Genomic DNA, 19,970 nt, shown 5'->3' with positions numbered 1-19,970 from the left:
TGTTGTTATTACCATGATTATTATTATTGCTCTTATTTTAGCCTCATCTTGATGGAGTTTTACATTCTGAAAAATATCAAGTGGCATTGTGGAAGTCGAAGTCTCTAGAATTACTTGATTTGGGATGCTGTATTATACTGCAACTAGCTGACAATCTATTAGTTACACATTTCATTTAATGTACCCATTTCTGTGTATTTTGAGATCTTTGCTTTTAAGTCTCTCTAAGACCCCTGTTGTTTCAATTACTTATCACTGTGGCCTGAGGTGTCATTACTGTGCTGAGGATAATAAACAACTCCTCCTATTTCTGCTGCTGGAGCTGTGACTAACTTAGCATGATCAAGAAGCAGCACAGGATGGAGACCTAAGTGCCATGTGGCAGGTGGTTGATCCTGAATCATATTCCGCTCTGCCTCCTTTATTATGTGGTGTAGGGCAAGCCTCTACACCTCACTTTTTTGTAAGAGCTGAGCACCATATGAGCCCACAACACTTACTGAGTACACAAGATCACATAGTGGTTTTGAAATCATATATCCTCTGTTGTTTCTTTGCTGTAATAAGGTTGAGGTCTGTTGTTAGTAATAGCAGGACTCTATTTAACACAGCAAATTTAGAAATGCAACATTGGAAGACTAAGCCTCAGAGCTATTCCATTTGCATTACAGCATGGAGCTGGATGTCAGTGCATGTTCGGGGACCTCTAGTACTTAGGGTCTGAGATGTTTGTTTTCTCACATGAAGTCACAGTGCTTTACTGAGTACCAGTTTTGACAACTATCCCACAATGCTAATGTTCCCTTTAAAGTTTGGATACAGTTTCACCTGGTTCTTCTTGTGAATGTCTTATTAATATTCTCTCCATAGCACATTTTTATATTCTCTTACCCAGTACAAACATTCGACCAATTTAAATCGGAATTTAGGTCTTGTAGCCTCTGCTAACTTGCTATAACTAAGTTCATTCTGTTGATTTTAAAAGTCTTAGGTTTACAAGAATTTTGTCAGCCCTGAAGAATGTTGTAGTTCAGATTTATCTCATGCGTGTCTGTGCATCATCTAACTTAAGTCATTTTTAAGGGCAAAGAATTATGTCAACTTTGATTTGCTTGCAGTGCCTCAGAAGTTATATATTAAGAGCTTTTTCCTTTATGGAGGAGTAGAAAAAACACTCTCAAAGTTCATACAGAATCCTGCCATTATCATTCTTGAAATCATGTCTTTCAGATAATTTATTCCCATTAATGTTATAGAGAAAAACTGCATTGCAAATATTTAATGGCTTCTATGAGTCTGAAAAAATGAATCCATAAGTTTGTGTCTCTTTAAACATCTTCCCCCCCCCCCCCCCCCCCCCCCAGATATTCAAAAGAAGACATCTCTGGTTGCTTTTTCCTGAAGTTGGGAGACTGTGAGGTCTCAGGCATTTGAACATCTTTTTCAGGTTTTTGTTTTGTTTTGTTTTGTTTTTGACAGACTAACTTGCAGACTTGATGATGTAAAAGTGGATTTGCTACTCAACAACAACAAACACAACCAAAAACCCTGACAATTCAATAAAAAGGTTCAAAACACATCTCCAATGCTCTTCTATCTGTGCCCAAACATGGCCAAAGTCTGTACCCCATCTTCCACCAACTGAAAAGAAACTGCCTTGCCCCATCAAACTGCTGGCTCAGGTGTGTAGACACTTCAGAGCATTGAGAAGTCACACAGCTGTGAAAGATTCCCTCTGCAGACACCCTTAAACTTGTTCCACCCATGGATTTGCCATCACAGCAACTATTCTAGCCCAAATGTCTTTGTGCTGTATTCCTGTGATATTGTCATCTGCAAGGCAGGTGCAAAATCCTGCCCGTGGCAAGGCACAAGTGTAAGGGAACAGGGCAGGGGACAGGCACTGGAGACACATCTTGGACAACAGAGCTGCTTCCAACCATGTCAGCCCTCCAGGACAACTGTCCTCCACAAATCTGGCCCTGGATGGAATATCAGCCAGCAGAGATGAGTTTTTAATACCTCCAGGATTATTTTGAAAAGAAATTCTCTTTACAAGATGGGAAGAGTCCACAGAGAACTCATACAGGTCCCCGTGGATGGACTGTGAGCAGAGCAGGGCTGCCATGCTCTCCAGAGACAATGGCTGCTGTAGCTGGGTCTCTCACAGAGATAAAAAGATTGGTGCCTTCTTCTCTATCCATTAGTGGAATTGTCAGTCCCAAATTTGGAGGGGAAAAAGATAAATATAGTAGTAAATTAAACAGAGAGACAAGGGCTGTTTACAATCTCTGTGTTAAAGATGTGCAATGGGATGAAGAGATACCTTCCACAGTGCTGAGGGTGTTGTGCAGTGATCTGTTCCGGTGCAGAGTGTTTATACAATGCCTGTATTTTATACCCCCACAAAAAAAAAAAAAAAAAGACAAAACAACCATCTCCCCAAATTAATAATGACCTTTTTTTCAGAATACAGGTAAATAATGGGACAGCTGTAAATGGTCAGCACTTCAGTTTATGTCCTTATGACAAGATTGTCATTCCTCTCACGCTTACTTTTCCCCTCTCTGCTTGAAAATCCTATTGTATGAGTCACTGTCACATGGCAGATGTAAACATCAAGCTTGGTTTTCTCCACACACAGAAAGCTCATCCCTCGAACAAAAGTGAACAGCTTTTTTTTTTTTTATTTTGCCCCATCCGCATATAATCTTGCAATGTTTCGTATAGATCTGCATTAGAGAGAGTTACAGACATTTTACAAAATACAAAATTAAGATTTCAGGTCTTTTAAAGTGAAAATTGGCACTGATTTTGTGTTGCTTTATCTGCAAATGCATGGAAAACCTTAGATTTCAGAGGCTGTAAAAATCACCACTCACATTTTGTAAAGTATCATCAGTCTCCTAAAAATAACATTTGTATATGCTAAATCTTCTAATTCTAGCTTATTTGGTGTTAATTACACACAATACCTTGCTATCTGTCAAGATTTCCTCAAAATCTAATTTCCAGAACTAATATTTCATGATCTTCAATTATGTAAAATATTGACTTCTAGACCCAACGAAGAGCGAAATAACAGACCTTAAACCTTCAGTGGAGCAACACTGTCATTTCAGACCTGTCATGGAGTAAAGGAAGGACTGTTCTGCACTTTGGGAAAAGAAAGGACAATTTCTTTTGCAACCCGGTGAAGTTTTAGCAACAATTGTTTAAAGAACCTCATTAGCATAAGAAAAAGACTCTTGGTAAAAATGAATTAGCAGTCACAGTGCAGGTGAAGGAGGCAGATAATATACGCAAGGTAAATGGAACAGACTGTGAATATGGTCGATCACATGGCTGTCATCTCCACCTGATTTCTGTCTGACATGCACTCCCATGTCATAGGAAAACAGCCCCACTTCAGTTTTGTGCTTCGTGTGGGAACACAGCCTGTACCTGGAGAGTGTCAGCTCCTGTGTCCCTTAGGGTGTCTCTGCTCCAGAGCTCCCAGGATTGCCCACTATCACTGGCTGGCCCAAGGGCGCTCCATCCCAGCCAGCAGCAGATTGTAACAATCTCTCAATCAGTACCTGTCACTAGAGTCAGGGAGAGAAGACTGAGATGCAAATATGTACAGCTCAAACGGCTGAGAAACGTCGTGGAGGATTCAGCTGTCCTCCGCCCAGTGCTTAAAACATCCAGTTCTACAGTTCTAAGGCAAGATCCTGCTTGAGTGTAGAGCAGTGAACAGGAATGGAGCCTTACAGTCCTGCAAAAATTTTAGCCTGGGTTATTGGTGTGCACAGAAGCATTTCCAGTAAAGAGCAGTTCTGAGGATGGGGTTTGCAGCTAGTAAACAGACCAAGGAGTCACAATCACCTCTCCTTTCCTTGTGGCAGGGATCCCAAATGTCATCATTAGTTTGTAGGGAAACGCCGGTAACTGCTTTGAAAGCGATGTTAGCAGTGGCTGTTTGGAGAAAGAACGGAAGAACAATTAGATGAGCCCTTCACAGCTAGATCCTCCCAGCCCCTGATCACCAACAATTAATGACTTCTTGGGGTGGGCAGTGTACCTCTAGCTCACAGGTAGCAGTCAGCAACAGCTCTATGGTCTATACATTTCTCTGATGTCTTTTGGATGCTTTATAGTTTGGATCTTCTCAGAGTCTGTGGTGCTGAGTCCATGTGTGTGGCATGTAAAATAAGTGTGTTTTAAACTTGCTGGTTGAAAGAATGTTCCCCAGCTTTTACAGTTGAAGGAGTTCTGAATCATCATTCTTCATTCACCCTTCCTACACCATTCATTCTTTTATAACCCCTTGTTATAACCCTTTCCAGGTATCCCTTCTCTAGACTCAAATGTTTATTTGAAGTCTTTTTAGATGAAGGCAAAGCTGAAGCCTCCCTAATGCACCTCACACTTTGCAAAATGAAAAAAATGTAGATATTATACTGTATAATCTGAGAAATAATATTTGATCATGTAATTAGACTGTATCATAGGCAAATGCTCTAGGGAACAGAGTTAATGTTGCATGTACAACCTTAATTTTATTTCCTGACTTTTAAATGCCGAACTAGGCAACTTTAACATTTTCTTAATGCAATTTTTGTATGGAATATTATATAGGCTATTACATATGCATGCATCTTGAAATCTGGAATACATTAGGCCGTAGCACACAGATTGTGGCACACATCTGAGCACTGGCCTTGACTGGCACCTGCTCAAAATTACGCAGGTCATTTTCAGAGTGGTGGTCTCAAGGTTTTTGCCTGTCACTGCCCTGTTGTTTATTTGGTATTTCTGTAAATCACACACAGGAGTGTTACAGAGAATTAGCTTGAGAAGTCTTTTTTTAAAATGGATTGATGATACTTTTTACAAGCTCCTTTTTACAAAGCTAGCCTTATTTGAATATTTAAGCTTCAGCAACTTAAGAGAAAAAATATGTCCTCAGAAACTTTAAAAATTATGAAAATGTCAGAGAATACTATAAAAACATAAGATAAATTTCCAAACAAAATGACACCATGGCTTTACTTCCTGATCTCTGCAGACCTCCCTGGATATGAAGACAATACAATCGAAAGCTAAGAATTTCCCCTTTCAAGCAGTGAGTGTAAGAAGTCTTTCTCTAGCTACAAAGGGCTATGAGATGACTGACTTCAAGGCTGACTTGTAAAGGATTAGACACAGTCCTTTCTCCATCTTGTTCCATACTGTAATGTCAGGGTATCTCTGAAGCTATATGGCAGTTTTAGAGGTTAGAAGAAATCCTTTGCAAAGACAGAGTACTGAAAAAGCTGCAGGATAGACACTTGGATAAACCAGAATATAGGAGTGATTTATGTAGCTCATCTAAATAATTCAACATTCAATCATCAAAAGAAACATAAAACACACCATACATGTATTCTCATGAATTTGTGACACAAAAGTGTACCGTTGGACATTTTATTTCCCTGGTCAAAGACACCTAATACGTGTCAGGATTACAAAAGTTTAATATCATATGACAAGAGCAAGATATCTACTGTCTTTGGAGGTTACTCTTGAAGAATGTCACCATGGACTGGATGGAATACACCACTAATAAATCACAGCAATGTTCTTCCAATAGACTAAGCGATTTTTGAAAAGGGCAAAAAAAATCAAATAACATATTCAGCTAACAGGATTTGATCAGCCGATCATCTAGTGAATATTAAAAGAGCTGATCTGATGAATAAATTATTCAGTGGAAGCAGGCAAAATTAACAAATTATGTATTTGCTGAACAACAGCTAAACCATTCAGCACATATATAATTAAATATTTATTCATACATATTTATAAATAGTTCTTTCACCTTTTTTTTTTTGTTGTTTTGTTTCATCCAGGTGAATAAAAACCCTCAACTCTTTTTTTTTTTGTTTCTTTCTTCTGAAGAAAGTGGAAAGAGCCTGTCTTCTGAAAGCTCGATCTCAGGTCAGCATCTCATTGAAGCCAGTTTCATTTGCATTTTTAATCTATGTAAGTGAATATGTGAAATCTTAAATGTGTGTCAGGTTTTAATCTTTAGTTTTCCGATTTTCTGGAGGCAAGTGTGTCTGTGTGCAAGTCTGCAACTGTAAAGAAGGAAAGGCCATGTCTGTGCCCATGCCTTGGTTAGACATACTGGGGGAATGGATTTTCCTTCAAACGTGGACAGCTGTCTTTTTTGATACTTGCGTTTTCCAGGAGCCACACTATCTTGCTTTCATACATATATATATGGTTCGAAAACAAAAATTTCTTTGGAAATCTTGGTTTACTCCTTCATTAATATAGCTGACCAGAGAGGATTTTTTCCCAGCAAAAGAAAATGACAGTAACCATAGTGTTAAAAAATAAAAGTGGTTGAAGAAGTACAGAGACAAAAAAAAAAGAAATAAAAACCCACCAGCTTTTTTTTTCTTAACAAGCTAAATTCTACGTAAGTGAAATGGTTGTTTGTAGAAGGACAGCAAGAAATTCTTCCTTGAAGAGACACTCTTCTACCAGCTGGGAAGATTTTCATAAATTTTTAAAAGTTAGTCCAGATTAAACTGATGTAAATTATCTAAATTCTGATCTCGTCTAGTCTACCTAAGGATGGTAGAACCAGCGTCAAACCCAGTAAATACTTTCAAGGAGGGTGGCCGATATAAGTCTTCCTCAAATTTAAATTAGGATTCAGAGATACAGCATTAGCTAAAGTTAACTCTCACCTCTCTGTTGGTATCAGTGGGCAAGTTCTTGTAGTAGGTCACAAACTCACTGTCACATAGCAAAGAAACAAGAATATAACAATGAGGATGCTCAGGATACAAAGAGATTGTCGTGACAGAGTAATCACAAAGGTAAAGCTGATGAATGCTCAGGGTATCCTCATGAATGCCCAGGGTATCGTCATATTATTATCTGAGACAGCCACGCACATATATTTTTTTTCTCCAGGTCCTTTATATTTCTATAGAATGTTACTTATATGAAGGGCTGTTCTGAGATCAGCTCTGGATGTCTTTTGGTAGCAACTCATCTGCATCTGGAGAGCCGGAGGTGGGTAATGCATCGGGTGAGCTCCAGCCTCTGCAAATAAAATATCTGTGCATTTACCCATGAGCAAATATGGTTTCACCTATTTTCTTTTCCTAAGCAAATGTAGCTTGTGATGGTCACATTCCCAAGCATAAAGACTTGCAGGGTGATGGAATTCCTTCTCACTTGAAACTGCAGCAGTCTCCTGGCCCTACTTCCACAATTTTTTTCCTGTATGTACTGTTGCCTTTTTTCCCCCCATTTCCATTAATGTGGAATTCAGTTCCGTTTGTTTCAAAGTTTTTAGAACCTCTCACACCTGAGCCATTTTGCAGTGCACCAGTCAGTGTGCAATTGATGTCTCAGGAAACTCCAGGTTTTTCCCATCACTTTTTTCTTTTCTGGACCTCTAAGAAATTATTTTTGTCCCCAGCTTTTTAGGGTCTCCCACAGGATTACTAGTGCTCTTTCTACATAATTAATAATGTAGAGGAAGTCCTTCCCTTCAGTTCCCTGAAGTGGTTGAACTGTGCATTTAAGGATGCAGAGAAGCTGTTGTCATTGTTTCACATAAATTTTAGGGGTTGCCCGAGAATGTGCTAGTGATGAAAGGAAATGCAGGGTAGAATTTGTACCCTTCTGTTCCTAGGCTCTCTTTCAAGCTGGGAAAGACACCTAATATGGACTGAAGCCTTACTTCAGCAAAGAAATGTCATTCCCATGCCTCCATCACTGTTGGTATTTTTAGGCATCTTTCAGGCCCATGTTTTTTGTCAGATTAAACTGAGTTGACTCTCTGTTCAGTAGACACCACAAGGCTGATCACGTGTATCCTGTTGTGCTTAAACTACAGCCAGGTTCCCTATCTAGATCAGTTTAAGGAAGATTCTGCTTCCAGCTGTTTTCCTCTGTCCATCCCATCTGTGTTTTCATTGTAACTGATGTGCACAGCTTGGTTGACAAAATTTGACCATATTTTTGAACAGCCGCCAAGCTGTGTGAGTGTTGGGCCCAAGTATGATACTTCAGTGCAAAATATCAGTGAATTCTCTGCTTGGGGAAATCAGCGTTTTCTACTCTGAATTCCAGCTCAGTGTGACTTCTGACATGCAAGGACCACCTTTTTGCAAGCCTGGACAACAGAGATTGGAAGGTACATGAAGGGTGGGAACCAGCAGGACCAGCGAGAGGCACTCAGGTTGTCAGGAAGCTGGGTCCCAGCCTGTGGAACACCAGCTCTGCCTTTAGGTGCACAGCCAGCAGACCTCTCAAGATGCTGGTTCAAAGTGCCAAGTGTGCAAAGTGAGGACTAAGGGTTGCAAAGAGCAGCTATGCACTATAGAGCAACTCTACGTTGCATGGTGATGGCCAAGACCAAGAGAAAGCACCAAGCTTGGACGAAGGCAAGGGCAAGAGCTAATGCTCCAGAGAGGTGAAGCTATTCTAAAACACTCCAACACAGACAGTGAAGATTGTTTTAGGGCAGATTGAAATTTGGACTGTGTTATGTCATTCATTTTATCCATGATGTATTTCTAAAAAATGCTCAGCGACATGTATTTCTAAAAAGTTCTCGGCAACAAGTATCCTATCCTGCTTGAAACTACTTTATGTAACCTATCTTTAATTAAAACAAGCTTTTTCATGTGTCCACAATTGATTCCTTAAAATATTAATAATTTTCCCTACATTGGGTATCAGAGCCATTACTTTTTCATGTGTATCCTTTAACTATATTTAAATAATTCATTTATCCATTTTCCAGCCCTCGGGGAGACTTGGGGTTTCTTTTACACCATGTGATCCCATTTGAAACAGAAGTGAAGCATAGAATAAGGACTTTACAATTAAAAATTGTAAAGCAGGTATGTTTTATTTCCAGCTGGGACACACAGGGGGAGATCTTCTCCAAACCGTGTGCACCTGCTCAAGACAAGGTCCAGGTTTAAACACACATTGATCCCACAAACCCACACCTCCCCACCCGCCCATTCCCTGCCTTCTCTCACTTTGTATTCGAGTCAGCTGTCACATCTCCTGCTGGTCCTGAGTTGGGGTCCTGGGAGGAAGGCCGATGTCTTCCTCACATTGATCTTCACTTCTGGACAGGCATGGTGGAGGTTTTGGCTATTTTTCAGGTCACTTTGCTCTTGCCAAAGCTTGATTTTGCTGGATTCAAGCCACAAAGTTCTGCTTCATTGATTTTTGACAAATACCTAGGTCCCACTTTGCTGAGTTTCAACATTATTCATCTTATCTATATGACTTTTACTTAGTAACTACCTAACAACCAAGTTTAATAGCTAATCTTCTATGTGTTCTCAGTACAAGCTGTTTCTTTACTTTTACAAAATCACCAAAAGCTGCTTCTAAAATCCTGCATTTTTATATTTATAAACATCCTTCATATCAGAGAATATTTACTCCTCCTTAAGTTATAAGAGATTTTCTATTTTACCAATGTTTACTATACATAAGAAACCAGTTAGCAACCATTTTATTAAGACACAAATGTAGCATGGAAATATGTGCCTGCCTGTGTATAAATGCCCCTTCCACCGCTCATCAATCTTTCACTAATTAGAAAGACAAAAATATTTTAAAACCAATTAATGTCACCGAGAAACGTTCCAGTAATTCTCAAAATGCAATGTAACCATGATAGATACATTTCAATTATTTCAAAGCATGTTGGCAGAGCACTGAGTAAGCATAAGGCAAAAAGAAAGGGCTAAAAGCTGCGCTGCTTGGCTGATGAATCTCTGACATAGGATGTGGATTAAGGCTTAAGTGAGACCAGCAGTTCACATTCTCCCTCAAAAAGCTCCTGAGTCACCTGATAATGGTGCAACCTTGACAAATATGCACAGCGTTGTCTCTCACAGTTGGTATCACCAAAGAGGCTAAAAACAGCACCGTGCACTGCATAATCTCTAACCTCAGGGGACAACAAAAACAGAGAATTGCTGTGTCAATCTCATTTCCTTGTTAGGCTCATTATCATGAATGTGGGACTTTGGTTTTGAATGCCACACTTCAATAAGATTTACCTATCAACAGCTGCTGAAATATTGAATTCCACAGTCATCTTTTCCTTTTGATGCTTTCCCTTTTGTTTCTTTATCCATAAACATGAGCAACTGAGCTAAGCTTAAATTAACTAGCCAGGGTTAAATGTTTAGGGCAGCAAATTATGGCTAGCCTGCTTGCAGAGTGGTTTGATTACAGAGGAGAGTTGCCAATCTCAGCTCTCATCATGCACTCCAAATGTGCAGAGCAATATTGGCAGTTCATGGCCAAATCCTGCATGCTTTAGTTATCACAGGAGCACTGCTCCCATGAATAAGTGGAGCAAGATTTAGCCCCTGCTCGGAAGATAGAGATGAATCACACTTTTATTCTTTGAGTACCTCACAGTACCTTCAACACAGACATGTTCAGTGATTGATAGCCTGTGTCTAGATTGGGTATTTTTCTATATACTGACAAATATTCCCTTTGCGATGATTTCTAGGAGCAGAGGAGTATATACTGCAGCAATGTTGGTTTTCTTATTTTTCATTGTGCCCATTGTCTTTGTTTTGATTAGGTTTTTTTCCAAGGGTCAGTTACTTCCCATCATTTTTCCACTTACAGTGCTCTGCAATAATCCTGTTACCGATCTCCAGCCCTTAGTGTCAGTGAAACGGTGAAAACTCGAATCAGTAAACAGGTAGGGAAAGACACAACCTTCTCTTCAGGGTCAAATCCTAAGTCATGGTACAGTCTAAGGGAAATGAAGGTGTTTGGCTTCCTGAAAATGAGCTGCTGGTATCAGCTAAGGCGCTTTTTTTTTTTTTTTTTTTTTTTTTTTTTCATGTTGATCAAGGTAAATGCTATGTGTCAACTCTTTTCATCCAGTGTGCAACCAAACTGGGTCTGTAATTCAGAGTTAAAGATTTGGTTAATAATAATTTCATGACTACATGCTGAGACCACAGGGGAGCAGTAGGCTGTGCCACAGGCAGCAGCCATGGAAAAGGGCAGCCCAAAACTGCTCACAGCAGATACAGTGGCATCTTCCCGTGCCTGGAGACCATCGCTCCACCCAGCCTGCCTCTTTGCCAGTCTAGCGCCAGACTCCTCCACCCCAAAGGCATGTACTCCTCCTGCAAGAGTGGATGCACACCTTTACAGAGCTCAGGAGCAAAATGGTGTTTCCTGAAATGAGGGCATTCCACAAAGGAAAAAGTGGGACCCCCAGGGTTAAACACTTTAATATCACAAGACGTGCAAAAGCCCGTCAGATTAGGCACAAAACACAGTCTTTTGGCCACAACACCAGAGTCCCTTATCTGAAACTCAGGGGAAAACATAAAAGGAAAGGTGGGGAGACATCAACAGGTTTTTTAGGTATACATACCAAAAGAATCACTGAGAGCACTGAGAGGAAAAGCCAAGCTTTCCTAAAAGCAACCACTAATATTTTGGTGGTGATGGACACCGTCAAAAACCTCAGCAGAAAGAAATTCAGTGCATATTCCATTTTCCTCACAGATTAGGTTCCCACCTCATTTCAGTGGCTTTGAGCCCCACTAACTCAAAACCTGCTTCTCTCCTCCTGTCCCTGGAGATCCAGCATCTGCCCAGTGATCTGCCTGGAGCCCGGTATCGAGGGCAGCTCGGAGGACATGACCTGTCACCCCTGGTTTTCTCTGTCTGTACGAGGCTCAGGTTAGGCAAGGATAGTTTCTTCCACGAGAAGCTCAGGGGTAGGCATCTACACCAAAGAGTAGTGAGCTCTGTGAATGTAGCTGACACCTGAGAAAGTAATTTTGGGTTGTTTATTTGAATCCAACTTTTAAGAGCCTAATACTAACTTTATACAATTTTAGTACTGACTTTGATAGCTGCTGTGGCAGAGGCCAGTCAGATGAGATAAGGTAGAGGACATATTTAATTTATAAATAGGAACAGTTTCTCTCCCATATTTCCAGTCTTTATTTTGCATTACAGTACTTTTTTTTTTTTTTTTTTTTTTTTTTTTTTTTTTTTTTTTTTAAAGCACAAGTGATCTGACTCAGGCAGGAAACAAAGAGACTTATGATTGATTTTGCTTAGGTAAAACAGTGATTTCTCTTACACTAGCCTTTACTTAGATGCTTTTGGCTGCTGCAAGGAATCGATTTATTCTACTTGTCAAAAAAATCAAAACCAAAACCAGCCCAGTGCCTGGTACACCCTGCATGAAAAGAATGCCTGGCTTGTAGAACTTAACTCCAATTTTCTGCAGTAGATGGGCTGAAGACTGCAAGAGTTAATTACCATCAGCAGAAAAGGGTTGCACTTCATTACCAGGGAGCCCGACTTTGACTTACGGGAAAAGAAAAAAAAAAAAAAAACCACAACACTGAAATAAGAGAGCAATGACCACAATAAGTGGCCAGTTTCACCGTGATGACAGAGGAATGATTTCCCACTGCCGCCACTTAAATACAACTAAGGTGTTCTGCAATTTGACTTCCACAAGCCAGAGGGTTTGTTGTAATCCTGATAAATTACAGCAAAGGAAGCAGGCGAGAAGTGGGATAGAAGAAGGGAAATGGTAATGCAAAATATAAAATTGCATTCAGAAAAGAATGGAGAGAGCAAGGGAGCAGTTTGTTATCGTTTATTTTTCTTCAACATATCATTCGGTTTCAGCTGTCTCCCATCTCACCCAGATCTCCACCATTTCTCAGAAACGTCTCTCGATGGCATCTCATTCTCCTCCTGTCTTTCACCATCGCTTCATTATTTCTTAACTGTCCCTGAAAGGGCCGGGGCAGGCGACAGGGGGAACGTGAGCGGGGGACGCGGGACCAGCCTGCGCCCCGCGCGTCCGCCGCATTTAAGCAGTTAGCAAAAAGCGGGCGGGGGGGGGGGCGTTGCAAATAATGTTAAATGTGATTAATCTCCCTCAGATTCCTGGAAATCTGACATGCATGAGTTACAGCGAAACCTCTTTTATTTCGCCATGAAATGCTTTTGCATAATGAGAAAGAAAATGTCCTCTGTGCCCTAATCAACTCTGGCAGGTCCTGGACTCCCAGATACTTTTATTTATGGCATTATTTATTTATTTCACCCCCAATAACCGGGGAGGCGGGCCCGCGGCTCGCTCCGTGCGGGGAGAGGAAGGGAAGGAGGGATGGACGGCGGGCGGCGGGGCTCGCGCCCGGCCGAGGGGACACAAAGTTTTCGCGGCGGCCGTCGCTCGGCGGGGCGGGGCCGGTCTCGTATCCCGCGGCCCCCTGGGGCCGAGCGGAGCCGGGCGGGGTCGGGGGGGCCCGCGGCCGCTGGTCCCCGGCCCGGCAGCTCACCTGCCCCCGCGGGGGGGTGCCGGGGGCGGCGGCGGCCCCGCCAGCGCCCGCCTCCCCGCCCCGCTGCCATTAGCAGAGATTACCCTAAACACTTGCCGGTCGCCGCCCGTCTCCCTCCAGGCATTGGCGCGGCCGCCTGTCAATCAGGCCGGCGCCCCGCCGCGCCGGGGCTCCGCCGTGCCACAGAGACGAGCCGCGGCGGCGGCAGACACAGCCCCGGAGCGGGGCCGCGCCGCGCCGCGGGAGGCGGCCGAGGATGGAGGAGGAGATGCAGCCGGCGGAGGAGGGGCCCAGCGCCCCCAAAATCTACAAGCAGCGGGGTCCCTACAGCGTCCTGAAGACCTTCCCCGGGAAGCGGGCGGCGCTGGCCAAGCGCTACGAGAGACCCACCATGGTGGAGGTGCCCCGCGGGCGCGGAGCGGGGCAGCCCTTCCCGCACGCCGCCGACCCGCTGCCCTACGCGCCGCACGGCCCCTTCCCCAACGGGCCCGCCCGCCCCGGCGCTGCCCCCGGCGCTGCTCAGGGCCACCCCCGCCCGCCGCCGCCGGCCCCCAGCTCCTCGGGCCGCTACGGCCCCTGCCCGGCGGCGGCGGGGGGCGGCGGCGCGGAGCTGAGCGCAGGTACCCGCAACTCCTCTCTCTCCTCCGCGCAACTTCGCGGGGCACTTCGCGGCGGGCGGGAGCGGGATGGGGGCTGCGGGCTCCCCCCGCCCACACGCGCTCCCCTCTCCCGGGCGGCCGGCGAAGGGCGCGACGCCCGCGGGGTTGCCCCCGCTCGGCGCCGGCGGGGCCCGTCCCCCGGGGCCGGATGCGGGCGGGGACGGGGCGGGCGGCCGGCTCCGTCCGGTGGTCGGGCGTCGCTGAAGTTCCCGCGGCCGGCGGGGCCCCGGGGCGGTGGGCAGGGGGTCGCGGCGGCGGGGGCCGTGCCGGCAGCCGCGCAGGACTCGGCGGGGCGGGCGGGCGCCGGTCGGTGCGCACCTGCGGGACGGAGCTGCGGGCGGGGCGGGGGCGGACGGGGGGAGCCCCGGGCCGGCCGCTCAGCCCCGCTCCGCTCCGCCGGGGAGGGCGGCGGGCTGGGGCCGGCTACCGGGGAGCTGCTGGTAATGGAGAGGCTGCTGATAGAGAGGTGGTGATTTTAACAGAAAGAAAATAGATCGACTGCTTGCCTGCACCGTTTTCATAAGATGCAGTGACAAACAGGAGATCAAATTATTTTTTTTTTTTTCTTTCTTTAAAGGTGTAAGATACCGAGATGCTGAACGCGTATCTTTCCTCTAGTGATGGCTTGGAGTTAAAAACCACGTAGATCTTGATATGCAACCTAAATTTGGCACCAGGAAATGGGAAATTGCATCTTTAAGCAGAGTACAATCAAAAATGAATTACAATAAATCCTATATAATTGCATAGGTCATTCTCTTTAATGAGATTTTATTAACCTGACTGTCAAGCTTTTGAGTCAGGCAGATATTTTATCTTCTTCAACTGATAAAAGTGTCAGCTATAAACCACCATATAAATATTCATAAATCTACACATCTGTGGCAGCCTATCAGCATCATTCTTTTGGACATTAAAAGCATTCTAATTACTTTCTGTCTAGCAGAGCTGAAATGCTGCCTGTTATAGTATGTGCTTGGCAGGCATGATTGCTTTTGTTTGCCATCACAAATAGCAGCATCCTATTTTATATACTGATGGTCCAGAATATATGCAGGGTTTGACTGAACAGGATGAATATTATGAAGCACCATCTGGTTTTGATAACATCGGGTATATTAACTCATCTGTTAATTTTTGACACATCATTGATTTATTTATTTAGAAAAATTGGATCCTGTTTTGGTATGTTGCTGTTTGCCTTTGTAACAAATGTGATGACATTTCCTTACTAAACAGGGAGATACGCTAGTTAATAGGATATATGGCTATGTTTTAATGCCTGTTTTTGCTTAGAAGTAGCCTTGTACTGGATGGATGTAGCATGTCCTATTACAAATAATCCAAGTACTCTACCAAAAAAGTTTAACACTTGAATAGATTAGCCAGAGAATTCACATCTCTGGGGCATAGTTCTGTGATCCGTGGCAGAAGGTCATCTTTCTTCATGAAATTGCTTATATGAAATGCCTAAATGGTGATATTTAAGTATTCTTTGTGGCCCGCAATCAAAACACTGGTGATAAATGTGACACCTACATTTCTTTACAGAAGCAGATGACGCCATGGAAAACATTCAGCTGGCTGGTAGATGATATATGAGGCCATATTCACAGCAAAGCCCTCTGGGCTTTGATGAGCAGAAGTTTGGACTTCCTTTTTCCTGAATACATTGTGCTAGCCAGGCACTAGAGCAGGTTTCAGAGCTTGTCTTTGATTTAGTTCTACGCTAAAGAGATAGTGAAGGAACTACCACTCATTCTTTCGAGTCCCTGTCTCTTCAACTGCACATTCAGGCTTTACTTTGGGGTCCTATACAGATACCAACTTACCCTTTGCTCAGGTTTAAGTTCCAAGAGAAACAGAACAGGAGAAATCAAGCCAGGAACTTGCTACAGTGCATACAAGTGCACAAGTTGTTACCAGAGGCTGAGGGTTGTTACCGGAGGTGGCCCACGAAGTTGGTAAGGGGACTGGAGTGCCTCCCTATGAAGACAGGCTGAGAAAGTGAGGGCTGTTCAGCCTGGATAAGAAAAGGCTGCGTGGAGACCTCATAGCAGCCTTCCAATATCTTAGGAGGGCCCACAAGGAAGCTGTAGAGGGACTCTTCAAGAGGAACTGAAGCGACAGGATGAGGAGTAATGGGTTCAAACTGAAAGATCGGAAATTTAGGTTAGATATGTGAAAAAAAAAAAAAAAATTACTGTGAGGGTGATGAAGCACTGGAGCAGGCTGCCCAGAGAAGCTGTGGATGCCCCAGGTGGCAGTGTTTAAGGCCAGGCTGGATAGATCTCTGAGTAACCTGGTCTAGTGGAAGATATCTCTGCCCACAGCAAGGGGTTTGGAGCTAGATGAACTTTAGGGTCCATTCCAACCCAAAACATTCTGTGATTCTGTAAGCAATAGGCAAGGTTTAGATCTCTTGGGTATCCTAATCCCAGAGGCAGGGATGCTTTGCTGAGCTATGTGCCCATCCTTCCTGCTTGATGCTGTAGCACTGCTGAGATGAGCAGGAAGCTGGTTGGGACCCCAGCGCTGTATGTATGTGAAGAAATCCCATTGTCCGGAGCCTGAAATTCTCTTAACTAATGTGTGAGCCAATTTAATAGCACAGGCTGCCTCTGGGGAAGCAGAGTCAGGGGCTCATCCCTGGAGAGCGTGCATGTTGTCCATGAACAGTCACCCTGTACTTCGGCCAGCACTTGTGGGGTCTCTGGGCTCCCCACAGCAACAAGGGGAACAGATCCAGAACACCTCTTACAGCCAGAGGTTCATCTCAAGTGGTGGGTGTTGTAGGGAGGAACAGATCACCCCCTTAGTAGGTGTCCAGCTGCATTCTCCACAAGGCAGTCACCATCCATGATGTGTACAGTTTTCCTGCTTAGTTTATCCTCAGCACTTGACAGGCGCCTACTTGAATAAAGGGGTGGAGTGCTGTAGGGCAGTTTTGTAGGGAAACCCACTTCCTAAGTTCAGTTTCAGAGATACCCCTCTTTTTGCTGATACCTTTTCACTTGTGCAGGCAACAGTGAGCAAATAGCTAGTCAAACACCATTCCTGGGATGCCCAACTCTGTGCCAGCAACTTGAACACTTAATGCAGTTGATTCTTAAGCTTCAGTTATGACATTTCTGGCCCTTTGGGATTCACAGCTGCAAGTTTTCTTTTGAAAGTGGGCACCTCAAATACAGTCACAACTAAAGATGCTTCCATATTTTTTCAGATTTTTCTAATGGGTAGAACTCTGCCCAAGAGTAACCAGATTTTCCCTCAGTTGCTCTCTAAGAGACCACTCTCACCTCTGGACTCCAGCAGAATTGCAGGAAGAGGGGTTGGGGAAGGGAGGAAAAGCAGGAATTCTCCACCCAGTGCCATGGTGAAAAAAAATCTAGCTCGAGATCTCATCATGTAGGGAAAGATCCTGTATGAGAAATGTCATCTTAAAATGAGAAATATGAAGTTGCTGCAACTGCAACACAATCCTTCTGTCTCCTCTAGAGGTTACTCTGGCTGCTGTTGCTGCTGTGAGCCACACGGATTCATTCAAAGCACCAGCAGATACCCATTTTCTTCTGTAAAACATCAGTTCTTTATTAATCTATCCAGATTATTTTCCTGTTATGAAAACAAGGTGTATCTCTGTCTTTGGTAGTAGTGCATCGAACAGTACCACAATCCACCAAAAAAAAATCCTTTTCCTTAGGAAAGCATGATGTAGACCTTACAGTGCAGTTTAAAATTTAGGGAGGGCTTTCATGGAAAGCGAAGGAAGAAGAGCTGTCTCCTTCCTCTGCTTTCCATGGTAACACCTGTTAGCAGTGCCAAAAACATGGCATATTTAAAATGACCAGTTAATAAAGCTCTGTTATGCCCAGACAGAAACATAGTTTGTTCCGTGAACAGCGAAGGCAAGGATCGGTGTTTTGACCTTACCTTAGGAATTGTGAGCCCTCATCTGGAAGTAGATCTCTCACATGGGTACTGAAATGGCCAGACACTTGTAGTCTTAATCCACTGGACTGTCTCGATGATCTTCACGCAAAATGCCCAAGAAAACATTGTGTAGTCATAGGAAGTGTCAAATGTTCTCAATTTTGTCACCTAAGCACAGATATTTTCAGCAGTGGTCATACCTAAAAATATAATGACAATGTCTCTATGCTTGGATAAGGGCCGGTTTGAGGGGTACAAGGCTGCTGCCCCAAGATCTCAATTAATAAAAATATTATAATAAACAAATCAAGAAATACAAATAATCAGGTGAGAGGGCTGAGTCACTGCAAGGTGAAGAACGAGATGATTGAAATTGCTAAGGAACCTGAACGTCACAATCTTGCTGAAAATTAAATACCAATTAATACATTCCCTGCAGGGGAGAATGTATGGTATTCAGACCCACTCAATACTTATAAAGATGACTTTTTAAACCAGCTGCCCAAGAATACAAAGGAAACTATGGAAAAGCCACAACCTGAATCCGGAGCCAGTGAGACCCAACACAATGCTTATTAATAAAGCTGGCTGATCTAAGTATTGAAAAGATCCTTAGGTGGGGGAAAAGCTGAAGTTATACCTGCCAGATTTTCCAGACATCTTTTCTGATGCGTTAGTGTAAGTGATCAGATTCAGTTTCAGACATTTGCTCATACTAAACCCTGTTTTCAGTCTGGCAGCTGAATAGCTAAGAACCTCCCTTAGTCCAGTGTCAGTGAGTAAAAGATGTAAAGATGAATGCTGTATCTGGGAGTTGGTAACTGATTTGCCATATGATAGTATCTTCTGGTTGCTTGTAGTCTCAAACAATCTAGTTAGGAATACTTATGTTTTTAGCAATTTAATCCTGTTCTCTTAGCACTTTATGGGTGTTATCCAGCAAGTCCACCTTCAGGCAAATGTCTAGTTAAAGTCAGTAGAAGTTCTGTAAGACTAAAGACTCTGGGGTCTCAGACATTAGAATTACACGGTTGGTGAGCAAGGTAATAAGGAAAAGGAACATCACAATAAGACTTTAATAAACTGCTTATACTATTTTAGTCCAGTGCAGTGATTCCTATAGAATCCTACTTTCATAGAAAATACATACATTATATTAAATCAATTAAGAATCATAGATTGGTGTTTATTCAGTAGTAATCATATAAAAACAAGTTTTTGTCATTTCTTAAGTGATTAGACATTGCACAGTCCTTGCATTTCTAATTATAGTCTGTCTGTAAAAGCTGAAATCCCAATTTCTACAATATATGCTAAATGGGCAACATTTGTTTTTATTTTTTTCTCCATCGTAAGAAATAACTGTAGTTACCATTCTTATTTAGGGTTGTTCAGACTGTAGGTGTGTGCACCCCTGTTGGTGTAGAAGTCTCTTCAAAGCAGAACCTACTTCAGCACAGAGACAGATATTTCCAGAATATGTGCTGAGAGCATCCCTCAGTATTGCTGTCCAGCAGTACCCAGAAAAACAGCATTTGTGCATCTCTGGGTTAGCCTTTCAAATGAGCCCTGCTTTGTCATGGCTCACTTTTATGTCTTCGAGTATGGGTTGAAGTTAAGAAAAAAACAGTAATTGCTGTCATTCTGTCTTTGTAGTAGATCTGATACTGAAGATTAAATCAATAATGTAATTTCTGTATAAGATTTCAGTTACATTTTAAACCATTATCACAGTGAATGTGCCTAATGCATTAAATTTTAAAACAAAACTAATAATTTAGTGTTTACTGATGTTAGTGTGTATTTTGGTATTCTTCAAAACTAGTAATTTGAATGTCAGGTTACTTTTTGCTGTTTTTAGAATAAACCATAGTAAGAGTAAGAGTAACATAAGAATAACATCTCTTAAAATCTAATCCCTTTTCAGTTGTTTCATTCATATGTTGTCCCCATGCATCAAGGATATGCAAAGAGTACGTAACTGTTTTGTGGACAGGGACAATAA

The 19,970-nt window shown here is 43.0% G+C and overlaps 1 protein-coding gene across 2 annotated transcripts in view; it reads left to right on the top strand.

Moving 5' to 3' along the window:
- Positions 1–13,578: 13,578 nt before the first annotated feature.
- Positions 13,579–19,970, top strand: part of BEND4 (BEN domain containing 4) — a 31,635-nt gene continuing 25,243 nt past the window's right edge. For both annotated transcript variants that reach the window (XM_040065813.1, XM_040065814.2), the window contains exon 1: positions 13,579–13,993. In XM_040065813.1, coding sequence (XP_039921747.1) covers positions 13,630–13,993 — 364 coding nt within the window. In that variant the 5' untranslated portion in view covers positions 13,579–13,629. The remainder of the gene's footprint in view (positions 13,994–19,970) is intronic.

Source organism: Hirundo rustica, chromosome 5 (genome assembly GCF_015227805.2).
Source record: "Hirundo rustica isolate bHirRus1 chromosome 5, bHirRus1.pri.v3, whole genome shotgun sequence".
NCBI lineage: Eukaryota > Metazoa > Chordata > Aves > Passeriformes > Hirundinidae > Hirundo > Hirundo rustica.
This window is presented reverse-complemented; position numbering and strand designations above follow the sequence as displayed.